Source organism: Pyxicephalus adspersus, chromosome 4, assembly GCF_032062135.1.
Source record: "Pyxicephalus adspersus chromosome 4, UCB_Pads_2.0, whole genome shotgun sequence".
NCBI lineage: Eukaryota > Metazoa > Chordata > Amphibia > Anura > Pyxicephalidae > Pyxicephalus > Pyxicephalus adspersus.
Window position 1 is genome coordinate 70,009,566 of NC_092861.1, and position 18,790 is coordinate 70,028,355.

The 18,790-nt window shown below is 37.0% G+C and overlaps 1 protein-coding gene across 3 annotated transcripts in view; it reads right to left on the reverse strand.

The window, feature by feature from the left end:
• Positions 1-2,377: 2,377 nt before the first annotated feature.
• PHIP (PHIP subunit of CUL4-Ring ligase complex) overlaps positions 2,378-18,790 on the reverse strand; it is a 63,352-nt gene continuing 46,939 nt past the window's right edge. Inside the window, exons 28-40 of one of the 3 annotated variants that reach the window (XM_072408556.1) lie at positions 18,138-18,249; positions 17,544-17,605; positions 14,165-14,320; positions 13,515-13,635; positions 13,080-13,205; positions 12,467-12,539; positions 10,329-10,379; positions 9,475-9,624; positions 9,046-9,198; positions 7,576-7,739; positions 7,037-7,299; positions 6,262-6,423; positions 2,378-5,087 (exon numbers count right to left, since the gene is read on the reverse strand). In XM_072408556.1, coding sequence (XP_072264657.1) covers positions 4,360-5,087; positions 6,262-6,423; positions 7,037-7,299; positions 7,576-7,739; positions 9,046-9,198; positions 9,475-9,624; positions 10,329-10,379; positions 12,467-12,539; positions 13,080-13,205; positions 13,515-13,635; positions 14,165-14,320; positions 17,544-17,605; positions 18,138-18,249 — 2,321 coding nt within the window. In that variant the 3' untranslated portion in view covers positions 2,378-4,359. Of the gene's footprint in view, positions 5,088-6,261; positions 6,427-7,036; positions 7,300-7,575; positions 7,740-9,045; positions 9,199-9,474; positions 9,625-10,328; positions 10,380-12,466; positions 12,540-13,079; positions 13,206-13,514; positions 13,636-14,164; positions 14,321-17,543; positions 17,606-18,137; positions 18,250-18,790 lie in introns of all 3 variants that reach the window. The other 2 variants (XM_072408555.1, XM_072408554.1) reach the window with 2 other exon arrangements.

Genomic DNA, 18,790 nt, shown 5'->3' on the forward strand with positions numbered 1-18,790 from the left:
ATTATATTTAACATGTATTTGGTGTATAAGACGCACCCACTTTTCCCCCCCAGTTTTGGGGAAGAAAAAGTGCGTCTTATACGCCGAAAAATACGGTAATTACACAACTATTTCCTCTGCATAGATTTTATAGCATATATCCATTCAGGCAATTAAAAAAAATATGTGCACAGAGCTTTAACCCCAAGAGCAATCAATCATTTCTTTTACTTTGACAGATCTAAAAGTTGAAATCTGACTGACTGCTATAGTTTAATGCAATTAACACAGTCTAACCCAATTAAGTGGCATGTCAATATGGCTAATTAAACCCTATCTAAAATGAACTCAGATACAAAACAGAAGATTAAAAAGGAAGCAAGGTAAAACATTTAGTTGATGGATGGCAGCTCTCCCATGCTGCCCCCTTACAGAAATGTAAAACCCCTCCAACTTACCTGCAACCTACCTGAAGCATTAACTTTCCAAGTCTGACTAAAACACAGATTTCTTGCGTTTCCAACATTGTCATGTTTGAAGGTAAACCTTTAGTCCAGTCTGAGGTCAAAAGCACAGGTTGTCATAGAGGATATCTCTTTACTTTTCCCCATTTAGCTTTTCCTCAACCCTAACCAGTTTCCCCATCCCTGCTGTTGAAAAACACCATTACAGCATCATGCTACCACTACAGTTCACTGTTGGGATGGTATTGGGCAGAGTTGTGTTTGTTTCCTCCAGACAGAATGTTTAGAATAGAGGCCAAGCAGTTCGATCTTGGCTTTATTAGACCAGAGAAACCTTTTCCTTACAGTCCGAGTCCTCCAGAAGCCATTTCACAAACTTAAAGTGGATTTTCATTTGTTTTGCACATGGCTTGAGAGGCTTCTATTTAGCCACTCTGCCAAAAAGCCCAGATCAGCGGTGGGCTGCAGTTATGGTTTTCCTTCTGGAACTTAGTCCTATCACCACACAGAACTCCGGAGCTCAATTAAAGTGACCATCAGGTTCTTGGCTCTTACGAAAGGCCCTCCCTTTTGATTGTCAGATAACCAGCTCTTGGAAGAGCCCTGGTTGTACTTACCCTCTAACATTTGAGAATAATGGAGGCCACTGTGCTCCTGGGAACTTTCATTGGAGCTTCCCCAGATCTGTGCTTCAGTCTCCAAGCTCTGCAGACAGTTCCTTCGCATATCAGAGCAAAAACCAAGATATGAGGTCATTGTCAGCTATGAGGCTTTCCATATAGTAGTTGTCTGCATTTACATTTAATATCCAATCAATTTATTTACCACAGGTGGGCTCCAATCAAGGTATGGAAACATTTCGGCAACAATCAAAAGAAATGGGAGGCACCTGAGCTAAATTTCAGGAGGTATTGCAATAGCCTGGATATTAATGAAAATTTGATATTTCAACTTTTTTCTTTTAAAAGAAAAAAAGAAACAAGATTGTCTAAAATTCTGATTTCACTTTTTTCATTAGGGGTATCGAATGAAGATTGTTAGAAAACAATAAAAAAAATAATTTAAATGATTGACTGACATCAGGATGTAGCAAAACAAAATTGAAAAAAAAGCAAAGGGCATCTGAATACTTGAGGTCTGCATTCCGCGATGTCCAATCCATGTGTAAAAAAGGTGCATCATGCTCCCTGAACCACTCTTTCACAATTTGTGGAAAAAAATGTATATCTAACATAACATCCCTGCTACTAAGTTGAATAATATACACTGCAACTTTGTTTTTAGACAAATGTTTAATGTTTTATACCTATAGTTTGATAATGATAAGCATCTGATTTAATTCCCCCCACCCATTGGTAGCATTGAGGAAACAACCACCAGGACAAACCAAAATGATCATATTTGCCTTTTAAAACTGCTGAATGGAGGGAGAGGATTAAACTAAAGAGGTTTCAATACATATTGTCTGGAGCAGTGTTTCCCAACAAGGGTCCATGGGAAACCCTGGAACTGTGGAGGAAACCATCCTCCAGAGGCTGCTGCCGTTCTTTGAGCAATGAGCAATTAGTGACTCCCAGGTCAGTATAACTGACACCAATGATTTTTTTCTGTAAGGGTGGCATTCTTCCCAATGGCCAGCAACGTAAGAGACATTCTTCCTACTGACCACCACACAAATGAGCTGTGGATATAATTATAGCAGAGGTTCCCTGAAGACCTCCAAGTTATTTCAAGGGTTCAAGCATAATAAAAAGAGAAACACTGGACTAGAGAATCATTGACCTGGGTCAAGTATGCAAGGCAACTACCAGGAAAAAATGAATATAGGATCAGGATTTCTTGGACGATGAAAAAAAGCTCTCATATTTCCACTCTCATACCTATTTTTAAAAACGAAGAAAAATCAATGAAAGACATACAATATATAAGCAGAATGTTGTGAAAAGAAATTTTAATGATTTTCTTTCCAGAGGAACATAATGGGTATGCTGCAATGAAGTGACTACACTGAAAAATGTACTGCGGTAGTGTTATAAGAAACCATGTCTTGCCTTTTTCAATGGCACAACATTTCATACATTCAGCTAAATGTTAGGATTTTATAACAAACTTAGAAAAAAAGCACAAATTATATTTTACTGAAAATGTTCTTTTACTTTTGCTATTGTAGTATGAACCGGTGACAGCATAAATTAAATTTTAACAGTGTGCACTGATATTACTGTAAAAACCATAACTACATGAAAAATGGCATGACCTTTATATAAACTACCCAGTTTTTATAATAAAACTTAAAGATGACATTTTCAAATTAGTTCTCACCTCTAGGCTTTTAAAAAAAATATTAATAAAATTTCTTATAACCTGCGTTATAAAGATGTGTAAAACAGTGGTAATACACGTTCATGTATACGCATATGTACATATGTTTTATTATGTACAATTTTTTGCAGTTTAGCATCTTCGGGAAAAATGTGAAACATAAACCGGTAGCTTTCCAAATTAAACCATATATTAACTCCAATCAATAAGCGACCCCTGTGCTACTGATTACTGCAATTATTTGCCAACATAAACCTTAAGAATAAAATAATTCAAATTCCATATCCCTGCCCCTTTAAAATATCAGATATATAAATGTGCCTAGATTTGAATACTTTTTTAATGGCATTTTTTTTCCTTTTATTTTTTTGTTAATGTGAAAGAAAAACGTTTCTAAAATAAAGTTCAATAGCAATGTAAAAGTCTAATCAAATTAAGAGATTTTCAATAGCCCTTTGGCTACCTTTTCTAGGAACAGACGATCAGTTATGTTATGTTGCCGACCTTCAACAAGATAGGCTTCCTGACTACAGTAAAGTAAGATTGCAATTGGTAGGGTTGGAATTGTATATGGACTTTGAATCCAAAAAGATATAGGAAGCCAGTGGGTCTCCGATCGCACCAGAGTGAGGGCCATAACAAACTAGATTTAGCCTTTGTAAAGATAAAATAGCAACATGAAAATGGCAATAACCTGTGATTCTAAACCTCACATTTTCTAAAAGAAAAAAATATATATAGATTCTTTTTTTTCCCACTTGTCACGTTACATTTTTGTTTTTAAACATATTCTAAAATCTTTCTTAAAACAACCCTGCCACTGCATTTTAATAATAAAAGTACCAAAATGGGATTAGGTGAGCACGTCTTACAATATCTCAAAAGCAATATACAGTTTTGTTTTTGTGTATGTCTTATATACAAAAAGATCGTGCGCTATTCTGACAGGCAGAAATCATAGGCTTTAACTGCGTTCAGTCTCAGTCTTTGGCACACTAATCTGAATTATTAATTGGTACTAGAATCAAGGTCTGAAAAATTAGACATAAATGAAATGTTTTCCAATGTGGATATATAATTATATATAAACATATACCGGTATAAGTATATATAGGATATTTCACTGCCTATGTAAAAGATAATGTACATAGCCTGGGATTACAATTAAGATTTTTTCCCCCAAAGAGAGGTTATTGTTTGGTAACTTCTTTTTCCTTGCTGGATTTCCAAGCTAGCTACCAAAGCCAAGGAATTGTCCCAAACAGATGACATTTTTGCATTTCATATAATGTACCCACTTGTATCAGACATCACACGACTGTTATAGCCTTCCTTAGTTGTATGCAGAGCCAAAGAAGCATTTCAAATATTTTGTTTTCCTGCATTATTATTATATATATATTTTTTTAACTTGGTTAATCTGAGGACTACATATACTGAAACGCTCAAAACCTAATCCATAGGCAATAAACATCAACCATTTAAAACACCAACACCTAAGAAAGTAATCTTCCCTTCCCCTGGAAGGGTTTCCAATTGTTTAGAGCAGCACGAAAGTAGACGTACTTAAGTGGAGCTGCCTTAGAGTACATTTTTACCAGCCTATTAAATTGGCTTTGGCTTTCTCTGTTAATTTCCGTACCCTTCCTCTGCTTGAGGTGCCAAAAGTCAAAGAAGTGTCTTCAAACAACAGCTGCCTCTGTTCCTCCTCCGAGTCCTCCTCATTATAAAATGCAGTTCTCCTTCCCTGATTTCTAGTTCTCATTTGGGATTCAGATTGATTAGTTCCCTCCTCAGATGTCTCCCTGGATACATCCATAGGTTCCTCCAGCTTTTTACATTTACTTCTTGTCTGTATTTTGACACTTTCCTGTTGATCATTTTCTGGCTCTGTCTGTGTTGCTATTAACTGTGGAGGAGAAAGAGCAGGAGGGGCAACATTTGCCTCTGGAGACTCAATTCTTATTTTTGGTTTTCTACCCCGACGTTTTTTTGGTACCTCATTCTCAACGTTCAGCTCTGCATTAACGTTACCACTGGATGAAGTCCGCTGCTCTTTTTCCTCTTTAACTAGAGTAACAGATCGAGGTGTTTCTTGAGGGACAATTTGCTGCTGATCATCATTCTTGGGATATTTTGGCTTTCTCCCTCTTTTCTTGGGAACCACTTGAACACTATTATTTGGGTCGCCATTACTAGAGTTGTTGACTACAAGCTTTGATTTGCGGCCAGGGGGGCGACCCCTCATGCCTGGCTTTTTGATCTGGCTGCTGTGCCCATTAACTTGAACACGTACTGGCAATACACCATCTTCTCTTTCTGCTGGAATACAGTAAAATATTACAGAGTTGTGTATTTCAGAAAAAAACAACTATTATATAAACCGGTTTGTGAATGTGTCAGACAATATTCAAGTTTATTTAAAACCCCTTAGCTCCAGATAAGACAAATAAATACTGTAAATGTATGCATTAAAGACGAACTAAATATAAAATTCAAAATTGCACACAATGTGCAGACAATGTCCCTTCTCCATTACAAAAAACCTACCTGCCCGATGGCACACTCACCTGCCCTTCCTCCAGTATGGACATTGCCTCCTCTCCAAGTGTCTGACCTTCAGACATGTTGATTTACCAAAACCAAGATAATGTAATATTCAGTCCTGGCAGCCATAGGGGATGCCAAGATACCTGGAATATCCTGGCATCCTGCACAGGCAGGTATGTTTTATTGCAGAAAGGATATTGGCTGTCCATTCTAAAATAAAAACACTGGCTGCTTGCAAATTTGTATGATCTACAATCTTCAACACTAGGGATTCAAGTTCAGCTATTGTCTAAAGCACCCAAGTTGTCATGTGGTACCACATATCTTGTAAAACAAAAGGTAATTTTATCTACTGCCCAAGGTCTAATCAAAAAAACTCATGTCCGCTTAAGCTACGTACACACTTCCAATTATTATCGTTGGAAAACGAACGACGAACGATCGTATAGCACCGATCCTGCACATAGAGATAACGACACGATCGTTCGTAGATATTGTACACACAAAAGATACGATCGTTTGAGCGATAGAGGAACTATGTGCACGACAGGAAAGTGAACGAACGTTCGTTCATTACGCATGCTAAGACCATGGACGATCAACGAACGATCGTACACACGAACGATGTTCAACGATCGTCGTCCAATGCGATCCGCCGGTCCGGTCGTTCGTTTCCAACGACTTTCCTAGTTCGTCGGCGTCGTTGGTTACTTTTTTTACGAACGATTTTTGCCCAATCGATCGTTCGTCGTTCGTTTTGAACGATAAAAATTGGAAGTGTGTACGCACCTTTACACTCCAAAAGGGGCTGCATGATCCGGGCCACTAAATCTTGCTTTATCAGTCTAAAGGAAGAATAAGGATATTCTAACCCTGTGTGGCTCCAGGACTAATGTTTACCCCCCTAATTAAGTCACTACCATTAATGCATGTACATCATAGCTACCTTGAGGTTGACTGGTCACCCCCTTCATTTTGCGTTTCAGAGGCTTCTCCTTTTCCACATTTTCTTTGGGAAAATTATTCTTCCTAAGTTGCGTGGCATTCACCGGCTGGCTGGTGCTGCTTGGAACAGTCTGATTTCTAAGCTGCTTAACAGCGTTTTCAACTGCTATCGATAAAACAAAAAAAAAAGAAAAGGAATTAGACCACCTGAATTAAATAAATGCAATTTACACACACACTGTGTATATATATATATATATATATATATACACATACATATGTATTTGAGGGGGTGCTGAGAAGTTCCTGGCTTTGCCCAGAAAGCAGAGAGCCAGAGTTATGAAATACCACACCACCGTTCTGATCTATGGAGAGGGGAGGGGGAGAACGACGGAGCCTCACCCCGCTGCACGCTCTCCCCCTTCACCTCCAATAATATCGTTCGTCAACCATTGTCCGTGGATCTGCCAGGACAGTCGTTCGTATGATGGACGACGAGCGCTGTACACATGCCAGATTGTCGTCCGATATCGTCCCAGAGCCGATTATCGGACAAAAACAATTACAGGTGTGTACGTAGCCTAACTTTTTGTGATTTATCTGCACAGGTACTGGTCACAAAGGGACAAGCAATGCAACATATCCTAGAGGTTTCTGGGGCCTGTGCACAAAAAAAAATATAAGAAATTAGATGTCATTGTGTAACCTGTTCAATAGGAAATAAAGGCCATGTCAGTTAGGATTATAGCATTTTAGTACACAAACTTACAACATACCTGATCTCACTGGAGTTGCAGCATTATTTAGTCTTGTTGCCATGGGTTTAGGAGAAGATGTGGATGGTTGGTCAGAAGAAACTGGCTCTATATGACGCCTGTAGCTCCTTGTACGCACTAAAGGACTTGACTCTGTTCCCTTGCCATTTGTTTGAGCTGGTTGCACCTTCTGAACTGCTGAACGAGGGGTAGGCTGTCCTGAAGCAGTTGGTGTGTTCTCCTGCTTTGGCTGGTGCTTTACGTATTTTCTCTTCCTTTCAGGACTTCAATTAAAATAACAAACATGAATAGGGATTGGAAACCCCAATGTTTGCAAACTGACATTATTGAAGTGTTAACACTCAAGGTAATGCATTTGCCATGTGGCATATCTTTTTTAAAAACTAAAACTTTGCTACATAATGTTAATATGCCACTTCTGTTTTTCAAATGTTTTGCAATTTATGTAGAAAAAGCATTATTTTTGAAGATGGAAAAGGGCCATTAAATGTATTTTAAAAGACCAAGTGAAAAACTACTGAAAATGTATTTTAAATTACCTAGATGCTGCACTGCTGCTAGAAGAGCTGCTTCGATCTCTTTTCTTCTTGTGTTTAGGCATGGTGTTCCTCTGGTGAAATTTGATGGCAGAACTATAATCTGCTAAAATTGTGCTGACATGCTCCTCAAAGAATGCAGATAAGCGCAAACTCATGCTATAGATCTAAGACAATAAAGCAGAAATTGTTAAGGTATAGAAAATGAAGAGATTATGGTATTCCATGATTTTACTGATAAGACTTTATTTAACTTTTTTACCCATTGAAAATAGGGATTTTGTACCTTATTTGACGGATGCGGTGAGTGACAAATGTTTGTGTTATACTGTCACCTACAGGAGGACTGGACATTGGCAAACAAAAAACTTTTAGCCATGCCACAGGGTTCTAAAACCCTGCCTTCTACCCACATGCCTTAGTTTTGCAGCCAAGTACTCAGTGGAATTAAATACAGAGGTATACAGAGGAAATACTCTGGCCCTCAGAATATTTCAATAATAGAATTTTATGAGTACAAAAATATTTTTTTTACGGGACACAGCAAGTCACTTATCTAACAGGCCCAATTGTGTTGCTATGGCAAGCTCGTGTTTTATTACAGCTAGTATGAGAAAAAAATCAAACTCTATTTTAAATTTCTGGAAGATTAGTTTAATTTTAGATTTAAGGGCCCTCCAATATTATGTAAATGACCTGATCTGCACTTAAGACATCAAAAGGGAACCAGTCTGTCTGAAAAAGTTTGCACAATCTAAATCAAATTCAGACAATAAAACGGATGGTTTCTTGGTTAACCTGACACAGACAAATAGATGTTGGAACCAAATCCTGGAGGAGTGGAAAGACAGAAAACCTTTAGGCAAGAATTAAGCTTGAGGCCAAACTATCTTGTCCCATTAAAAGACAAAAAGGGTACTGTGAAACATAAGGCAGCTAGTCAAGACACTTTGCTTGCAGGGGTGATAGCTATTGGGAAAGTAGAGTTAGATGAAACAGAAATGTGTCTAAAGGATTTAAACAAGAGGCTTCTGAAGCAGTAGGAGAATTCGATTCGGATAACTGAGTGAAGGGAGAAGGGGGGCACATTGGGGACCTCTTGCACAAATGTCTTAAAGAATAGGGACACCAATGGTTTTTGAAACAAAATAGAAAGCACAAAGCAATATTTGTCCAGACTCAATTTAATTTTGTATTTTATTTTCTGCAACCAAGCTAAAATTCCTCTTTAAAGACAGAATTTAAGAACCTTGACACATTACAGATTACCAAGTATGCTTATTTACTGAATGAAGAACTCCAACTGATAGATAAGGACAAGCCTACTATTTAAAAATTCTCCAAGGTTTAGATGCATTCCTAAGAGAAGGGCTTAGTTTTTGTCAGCATCAGATCCTAATGATCCTCCACACAAACTACTGTACATAAGAAATTACAATAATGTAACAAAAACATGAATATAATCCAGTGTACCTTTGATCTTTTGCTTGGTGTGTAAGCCTTTGAATTACTGAAAATGAGCCTCACATCTTTGTACAAATCCATTGGAGTCTCGTAAGTGCCAGCTTCAAGTTTTTCTCTTACTGTTCCAAAATCCATAGGAGTGTCTATAATGTCTCTATAATCCTATAAAATTTTACAATTTAAAAAACAAATTGTTTTACAATGATTAAAAATAATTTTCACAGCCGAATACATTTTTTTTAAATTAATTTAATTTTAATATTATGAATACTAAGAAAAATGAATGAGAAATTCTGTCTAAAGCTACTTAAAATTTTCGAAATTCTAGAAATAAACTAACCAGCACTAAATTACCAGAGAAAGCCAGAAAAGTAGGAAACAAAACAAAAAGTTCCTCCAAAATTTACATGGTTTCAGCCTAAAACTGAAAATAATTACCGAGTATTCATTGAGGTCAACTGGGGACCGGAAAGGCTCAGAGTCTTCGCACTGAAAAATCAGGTTCAACAGCTCCTGGCATTGCTTCTTCCAAGACTGTAGATCATAAGACTGGGCTCGGCTACGCAATTTTCTCCTTGGCTGGTATTCCTAGAGTTAACAAGTAATACATAGAATGATTATTGTAAAACACTGTATGAACTAAACCAGCTATCTCCAATTTTCCAAAACTAAAAAAAAAAATAAATCTAAACACACAAACCTCAAAAAGAACTGATCATGCGATTTATCTGCACAGGTACTGGTCACAAAGGGACAAGCAATGCAACTTATCCTAGAGGTTTCTGGGGCTGCACGCTCTCCCCCTTAACTTCTATTAAGATCGTTCGTCCTGAACCTGTCCCGACCTGACTTTTAGGCTTTGCATATAAAAGTGGCTTTTAGGCCACTTTTATATGCAAAGTTTCACAGTTAACAACTGTACATGTAGCACTCATAAAAATGAAATAAGTTAAATGGAATAAATGGATAACTACAGATCGAAGGCAAGTTCATGATACAGTCTAGGACAGGAGTTCTCAACTTCAGTATTTAAGGATCACATACAGGCCAGTTTTTGTTATTATTAGTAATTTTCCTATTCACTGTGAATCATTCCTTATTTCATTTACTGTTGTTTATTAAATACAAAAAATGCGTAATAATCCTGGTTCTCATAGACTGGAGTTGAAGACCCCTAGTCTGAGCTATATAAAACAAAAAAAAACCCACACACAACTGAATGAAAACAATGCGGAGTAAAAAGTCCACTCAGACAAACTATGCCTCTGATCAAGTATATATTCAACCTTTACCTTTCGCTTTCTAGTGGATGTACCCGGTAGATCGGCATCTTTCTCTTCTTCCTTTAAGGTATAAAATGTCAGATCAGATCAGATCACGGATACAACAATGTTTATATACCATACACCCATCAATACAACTATAAGCAACACAAAAAGTATTGGGGCTTATTTTGAAAGGAAGATGAAGTGCATAGAAAATTTACATTACATGCAGAGATTTGCATTAGAATTTTGTTGATAAGAGGCAAAATGACATCCACACTAATTCAATGTTTTATGATAATAAAACATGACTATTGTAAAAGTGGATAAAAAATATATTTTAAAGCACAGTATAAAAGAGTATCTTAGATCTATTTCTAAAACACGGCAAAACAAATGTTACTCATTATCCAATATTTCAAAACCATTTATTCTTTTTGAACCAGAATATATAGGAGTTTATTAATCTTGCAGTCAATTACTGGTATCACGAACAATTCAAGTATTTTACATTTGGCCCATAAAGCTAGCATTATTCTAGCAGCATGCTGCTGACTGAAACTGCTAGGACATTACATACACAATGCTAACACGGGTAACAAAAATCCAAAAGCTAAAAGAGCAAGAAACAAACCTATAGATTGATCCATAAAACCATTTTTTTTAGTTTTGGGTACTATATCAGAATACATGATCTGACAACATATAGTTGTGGTTGTTTTTTGTGACCAAAGATCCCCCTTCCCCCCCTCCTTTATATACTTTCTTACAATGTTCAATAATTCCTGGGTGACCCCTTTCCTTCAGTTGCTACACAAATGTCACTAGGTAATCTCTCATTTAGCTCTGGAAGGTTTAGCCATTTGCAGTCTAAACACAGTTGCCATTTGTTTAGTTATAGACAAGTAACCAAGGTGCTGTCATCAGCTGTATCCATGTACATACAATGTGTGCAACACTTTTTTTTAAAAAACACTAATTACACCAGGTATCATCTGCAAAAGATTGCCAGTTCTATTTTAGGCAACAGTATTGTCTGCAATCACTACATTTCAAAAAATAAATAAATAAATAAAAAAAATATATATATATATATATATATGTGTGTGTGTGTGTGTGTGTGTGCAGGGAGATTGGTCAGTGCCCTCCCCAGCCCCTTTAGGCCAGGCGCACCACCCAGCATTTTTCAGTAACCACTTGGCTGTTTTTGAGGTGTTACTGAAAAGTTGGGTCACAATAGAGGCACTAGACAGTTGGGTCATAATACAAAGATAATGGAAAAATGGGACATACTAGGGGGGTGGACATTAGAAAGCTTGAATGAAGTATATAGGGAGGTAAAAAGCTGAATTATAAGGGTTCATGGATTCCTATTACAACTCAGAACACTAAATCGACCATGTGTTATCCCATCCATTTGGCATCCAGTTAGTTACAGCTAATTTTCACCCAGCTTAAAAAACAAAATTCTGGGGAGAACAATTTTGGTGTTCTCTCACCAGGATGTAGTTGCCATTTTTCCCTGTAGAATGTGTACTCAATATAGTGTGCAAATTCTTGTTTGTTCAGCCAAAGCACCAAGTGAGCTTTCTGTTTATCAGTTTCCCTATGTGCTCAAAGTATGGTGTATAGCTGACAATTATTAGGATGCACATGTTTACAAAATATAACCGATAGTGACCAGTCTTCAGTGCTTAACTATAACAGATTTCCCTATAATGAGTTACCAGACATTGGAAAGCCATGCTCAGTTCCAGAAAAGTTACTATATACATGTAGCAACTACTTAATAACTTTTCGGCAGATTCAGTTGATATTGTGGTTCTAGTTATAATTCTGCAAATAATAGTATAACTTGGCAGTCTTTATTCTTACCTGTTCCACTTATTGTGTAATGTGTAGCTTAGTTTCCATTTATAGTTTCTGTACATGATAATGCACCAACCTATTGGTTACCAATCAATGGCTTGAAAACAATAACATCTGCACAAACTTGTAAACAAATATTCAGTTTTAATAACATTTTGGTAGGTCAAAAGCAAAATCTTAAGCTGAACAGGTAGCCCTTAGCAAACAGTGTGGTTTTTACCACTATCACTTAGAATTGGGCAAGCCTTGATCAGTTATTGAAATGGAGTACAGAAAAGATTCTTTGTGTTATTTACCTCTTCAGAATCAGACAACAGTTTCTTCTTCATGATGTTGTATTGAGGAATGATATCATAGCAACTCTGGTCCCTGAATGCAAAGAGAATGTTTAGTGTAAATGTTGGACTTCAAAGAAATACTGAAGTGTACCAACTCATAATGATATAAGAACATTGAACACTGTTAAATTCAATCTAATCATGTTCTAGAATGCACACAAAAAAAAACTTCACTAATTAACTATGTGGACCTTACCTGAACCCTTTAATTATGAAGTGCATTTTCACTTGATTGCTTTACATTTACAATTATTTATAATTAATTTCCTGCCAGACCTATCCACATTTAACATTTCCTGTTTGTGAATTGTAAATGAATGTCTGTATTTAATAATTTGTCTGAATCCTAAATACAGAGTATCTTCCCTTGCTCATCATTATATATTGACACCCTGAGAATTAGCCTTAGATCTCCTAAAGACTAATATCCACTCAACTTCCCAACTCAATAGCTCCAGGGAATCTAAACCCTCAAAGTGTGGTTAGATTTGCTTGCTGTGAATAAGTATTCTTTCTAACCTCTATGCTGACTATAAAGAGTTTTAGGACTAAAAATATATACCAAACTTACTTTATAAAAGCCAGTAAAATGTCTGTGACAAACTTGGCCGATTTTACAATTGGACTCCCAGGTTCATTAAATGTTCGAGTGTTATGTTCTATATATCGTACTTCCCACATTAGCGAAGAAAGACGTCTGGGAAAAAAAAAATATTGTTAAAATTTCATAAACCAAGGCCACGCAACCGAATATGGTGGAACACTGGGAACCTAAAAGTGTACCAAATGCCATGATTTTGTTACAATCTTTAATAAGCAGTTTTCACAACTGTGCATTGGAAATCTCATTAAAGCACGTGAGGTGCAATAAGGAATGATAAAAAGTGTTAGGGCTATTAGCAGTCATAGGGTTATGTCAAGGATGGAAAAATGGTTTTTAGGAACTGGCTGGTGGTGTAACACATAGGTACATTACCAATAAATGGGTATATCTTGAAAAAGCTACCTGTAGAACCTGTTTTCCAGTCGCTGTTTGATGGTACTGAGGTCAGTTGGGTATGCCACAACCATGCAGTACATTGGATAAGCTTGGAGGTCTACAGGAGCCAAAAAAGCCGAGGCAATATCTAAAAGTGAATAGAGAAGAAAAAAAAACACGTTAAATAGGACTTCCTTAGTTTAGATGTACTAAAAGAAAATTGTATGAATTTAAACCTTTACTGATTTAGAAGGATCAAGCATCTTATCTTTGATACAGGGACCAGCAATATAAAATTTACAAAAAAGTCCCAACCTTGCCCCTCTGCACCAACAAATATTTTTGCTGCTGGCTGTCACATTTGAGATTTTCAAATCGTTCATGTTACTTTAACCTAAATTTTTCAATGACAGAAAAGAAAAAAATGACCAATATGATTTTAATGAAAATTGTTTGCAAGAAATACCACTTTTTAAGTCAAAACAGTATCCAAGGGCTGCATTTTGGCCTAAAGAAATTAAGAAAGCATACTAGTCATAGTACAAAAACTTTCAAAAGAAACACTCAAGTCATTGACAGTAGGTCAGTAACCATTAAGTGCTAAAGTAAGTGCTGTTTAAAATGTTTTAGTTCTCTTCTGTTCAGGTAAAATGACATACAATAAATCTTTAATATACCTAGTGTCATTAGCTGGTTGAGGCCACCAATGATTCTTTCACATTCTTCATCTCTGCTTCTACATCCCCACTCTCCATCCAGCGTCTTGTATCGCAACGACCTAACTTCAATTTCGGTCAATGGTACACTGGTGCCCAGCTCCTCAGGAAATACAGCTAAAAACCATAAAAAGTCATAAAAACAGGGAAAAATCATCTAATATGGGCATTTACCAAATGTATTAAAGTACTAACTGGACACAAAACATTGTTGCAGTTCCACTTAACCCCCCTAGCTGTAATCCCAAATGTAACTCAGCATGGATTTTACCTGCAAAAAGCGGTAATCCCGAGTCACACTCGGGGTCGCTAAAAATCTTGCTTCGTTGTCCTCCCCCGGCGTCCTGCTGGTCCCCGCAGGTCCTGGGGACACGTCTCCTCTTCGATCTTCACCTGCAAACTGCAGAGATGAGCTCCGGGGTTTCCAGGTGACATTGTTGCCGGCGAAAGGAGATTGGTGGTAAATTTAAAAAATTTTGTATTGGATTCAATACAAAATAGCTGTATTGAGTCCAATACAAAAAAATCTTTTTATAATATATATAATTTTATTATATATATTATACATGCTATTGTACACTCATATTAAATATTTAAATATTTTTTTTCACACTTTTTTTTTATTAAAGTTTATTATTAAAGTTATTAAATATTGGACATATTTTGGTGTGTTAGGCCTAAGAATTATAGCCTACAAAGTAATATATATAATATATATATATATATATATATACATACATACATATATATACATATACACACACACACACACATATATATATATCAGTGCTCAACCGAGAAATATTTTTAAGCCAGGTGGTAAGAAATTGTAGGTGGGTGGCAGCCCCTGTATTGTGACCAAACTCTTTAGTAACCACCCAAAAACAGCCGGGTGGGTGCTGAAAAGTGCCGGGTGGTGCGCCCAGCTAAAAGGGCCTGGGGAGAACTATGTATGTGTATACACACACACACCTTAAAATTAAATAGCATGTCCAAAATCAAAAAAGATTTGTTGTTTTAAGTACACAAAATAGGATTTTTACATTGAAGCAGACTAAAGTGCTGACCCTCTTATTCCAGAAGATCCAAATAGGCTCCGCTATCCTGTGCCTTAATGCAGGGATATTGATGGCAGGAGAATGGGTAGGGGCAAGGCAAAACCCCAGACTGAGTACCTGAGATACCACCTTTTCTCCCACACTATCAAGGGTAATGTGTTTTTGACAAAAAAATTTCTAATTACCGCACTATTACAGATATCCTATAAATATATGCAGTGACTAGGGATCCATGCAAGATATAAGCTCTAAGTTCCTTGTGGCAGCTAAAAGCAACTCCCACATCCCATGGTGTTCATTCCTGTACATACCGCTCAGGTCATTGTAAAACATCACGCAAGACAGCAGTAACTGGAAGCCCCTCCCGAGTCAGAAGGGGGCATCTCTCATGTTACCGCCCATGGGGATGGGCAGTGTCATGTAGATCAACATTAGCACTCGCACTAGACAGGGCCAACCGTGGTCAGCAGCTGCGAGTGCGAATGTTGAGCTATGTGACCCTGCCCATCCCCATGGGCGGTAACATGGGAGGTGGCCCCTCCTGATTCAGGGGTGGGTTCCAGTTACTGCTGTCTTGCTATGACGTGAGCGGTAAATACAGGAATGAACGCCACCAGAAGAGGGAGTTGCTTTCAGCTGCCACTAGGAACGTTCGTTTGCATGCAAAGGAATACAAATAGGAGAGGCATAGGGAAGCAACACTTAACATACAGCAGCTAAAATGGGAAGTCAAGGTGGTGAGGACTAGCGGTGCCTATGAAAAAGTAAGTAAAATAATGTAGGACTTTTAAACAGCGTCTATAGACATATCCTATTTGTTTCGGCATTGGCGCTTTATAAATAGATAAAAAGTAGTTTTCTGCTGGGGAAAGGCATAGAAACAACTACAAACATAGAAGTGAGCATGTAGTTGATAAAGGGATTTATAGGAGGATTAACTCCATTAACCCCCCTAGCGTTCTAATTCTGTCAGTTTTTTATGCCAAAAGTGATCCTAATTTTTTTACATAGAAATTTGTGTTTATATTGTGGGCCTGTAATTCTTAGAACCCCCGGGTATGATAGTTTTATTTATTTATATTATAATCATAAATTATAATATAATACATAATTATAAATAATAATTTAAAAAAATAATGAAATGGACAACAACGTAATTTAAAATAAAATATAAAATTAAAAATGTACTTTTATTTAATGTTGTCTTGTGTTTTTTTACTGTAAAAACCATTTAAAAGCAGGTTACATTGTAATCTGCTTTTAAATTTCCGGCCCGGCCCCACCCCCCGAATACATGACCCCTCGCATCACGCGGAAGATGTCACATCCTCCCGGGTGATGCAAGTGGGGATGTCCCGCCCCGACGCTGCTGCTGCTCTGCATCTCCAAGTAAAAACCACCCCGAGTCTCACTTGGGATTACCGCTGGGGGGTTAAGTATAATTGGTAGTTAAAATATATAAAATTCCACTGACATTCCAAGATGTATGTATATGAGAGCAGAATATTGGAAATATATACCTGTACTCGCTGCTTATATTATTTATGGTTACTTTTAAGAATGGATGGCAACTAAGCACCACAACAGATATGTGCAGGAAGGTGGGACTTAATTGTCATTGTTGTTAAACAGAGGTGACTGGAAACTGCACATTATGTTGAGGGCTATAGTTATGTTTATAATACATGGTTTGGAAATTTGGTGTATCTGCACTTGCTAATTTCGGTGAAAAATGGTAGTATATCCCAAAGAGTACATTTATGAGAAATCTGTACCAAGAAATTTGTATGTTTGAAGTCTTTGGAGTTTTGTTATTCCAGACACTTTTTGCTGCATGATTTTACACTTAAAAGGGATTGGTTCATTGGTCTGTATGTCCGAGCAGAGGATTAGGTGTGGAGATAGAAGTCTTGAATAAATTATAAAACTAAGATTGTTACGTTGTACATTTTTGTAAATTGTATTTATGATTGTAGGCTTGACTTGTTCCTGATGAAGCGGACTTAGGTCCGAGAAACGCATTGAACTCGGCTCCTGAAAGCCTATTCGCCAAATTGCAGACCTGATTTGTTGAATACAATTCTTGCTTTTATTATAATCAGATTTTTTATGTATGATTTTTGAATAAATTATGAAATTGTTATTAATGTATGGAGATGTACAAAATCGATGCCGTTAAAGTCCCATTATGATTGACCAACCATAGATGAAAGTCTTTATACTAAATAAAACAAATTTTAACACGGTTTACATTTTCATGCCTTAATAAAATAAATACTAACCATTACTGGGTATGAGTTCCATATCCCAAGGACTCATTTTCTCTGTATCACCATTGTCCCAACTGAAAAAGGCAAGTAAGAGTGTGATATGAATACAAATTTAATCAAACTCATAAAATATTTAAAAAAAAAAAAAAAAGATTCTAAAGTTGCTCTACACCCAGGGTACAGACATTGCCGTAAAGTGAAGCAAAGTTAAAATTTCAAATGACGTAAATATGCTTTAGTGAAAAAAGTGGCTCATCACCATATCAGAAATTTCATACTTTCTTTTTGATAGGAAAACACAAAGAAAATTAATGACTTGTCAAAAACATATAACCATATTACCCTAAGGATCTTCTGTCACATTTTAACATGCACCATGAAAAACTGTTATACAAGTATGGCAAAACGACAGCTACAACTTTAAAAACACTTAACATGTGTCAAACAACTCAAGTTTGCCAGGTGTGTAGCAGGATATAAGACTAACAGTATTAACAAATCTATCCACAGAGGAACTAAACATTTTGAGAACAAAACAAGACCGACATAAAATCAAGATTATACAAGCAAAAATGTGGCAACTGGCAAACTTCTAAAACTGCTTACCAGACATTGTAGCACTGGAATAAACTGTCTGAGTACTCAGACTGCAGAGGCTCCTGACTTTCTATAGTGCCAAACCACCAGGCATCATCAATCACTGACCGGAATCTGTCTCCTGCAAAAAGAAAGATATCCATTTATGACCATATCCAGGTAGTGCCTGAGGTAAAGAGGAATTATACTCAAAAACTTTCAATTATTAATCTATTCTCACTTACTTGCCCTAAAATGTCAGTCTTCCCTGGTGGCACTGGCTGGGTCAGCTTGTATCCATGTAATATATATAATGATTTCTGAAGTGTTTAGAAGTGGCCAGCTTATGACTGGCAAGTTTACATTTTCTTCCTCTCCTGACCTCTCCCTCCCGACCCGCACATGGAGCTCACAAGCTCAGCTGCTGCAGACAAAGCAGTCCCACAGTGACAAAAATAATCTGAATAATTTGGGCAGTGGGCATAGATTAAAAACACTCCCACCAAGGATGGCATTTCCCATATTGCACCTCACCTCATCAAGTATTCAGATGATTATAACTTTGAATTATGTTATCCATAAGCCAAAATTGATTTTGTGAGTATAGGTACGCTTTAAGGACATCCAACATATGGACGACTCCTAGATAAGAACGGGGCTTCCCTGCTCGTTCATGTGCAGGA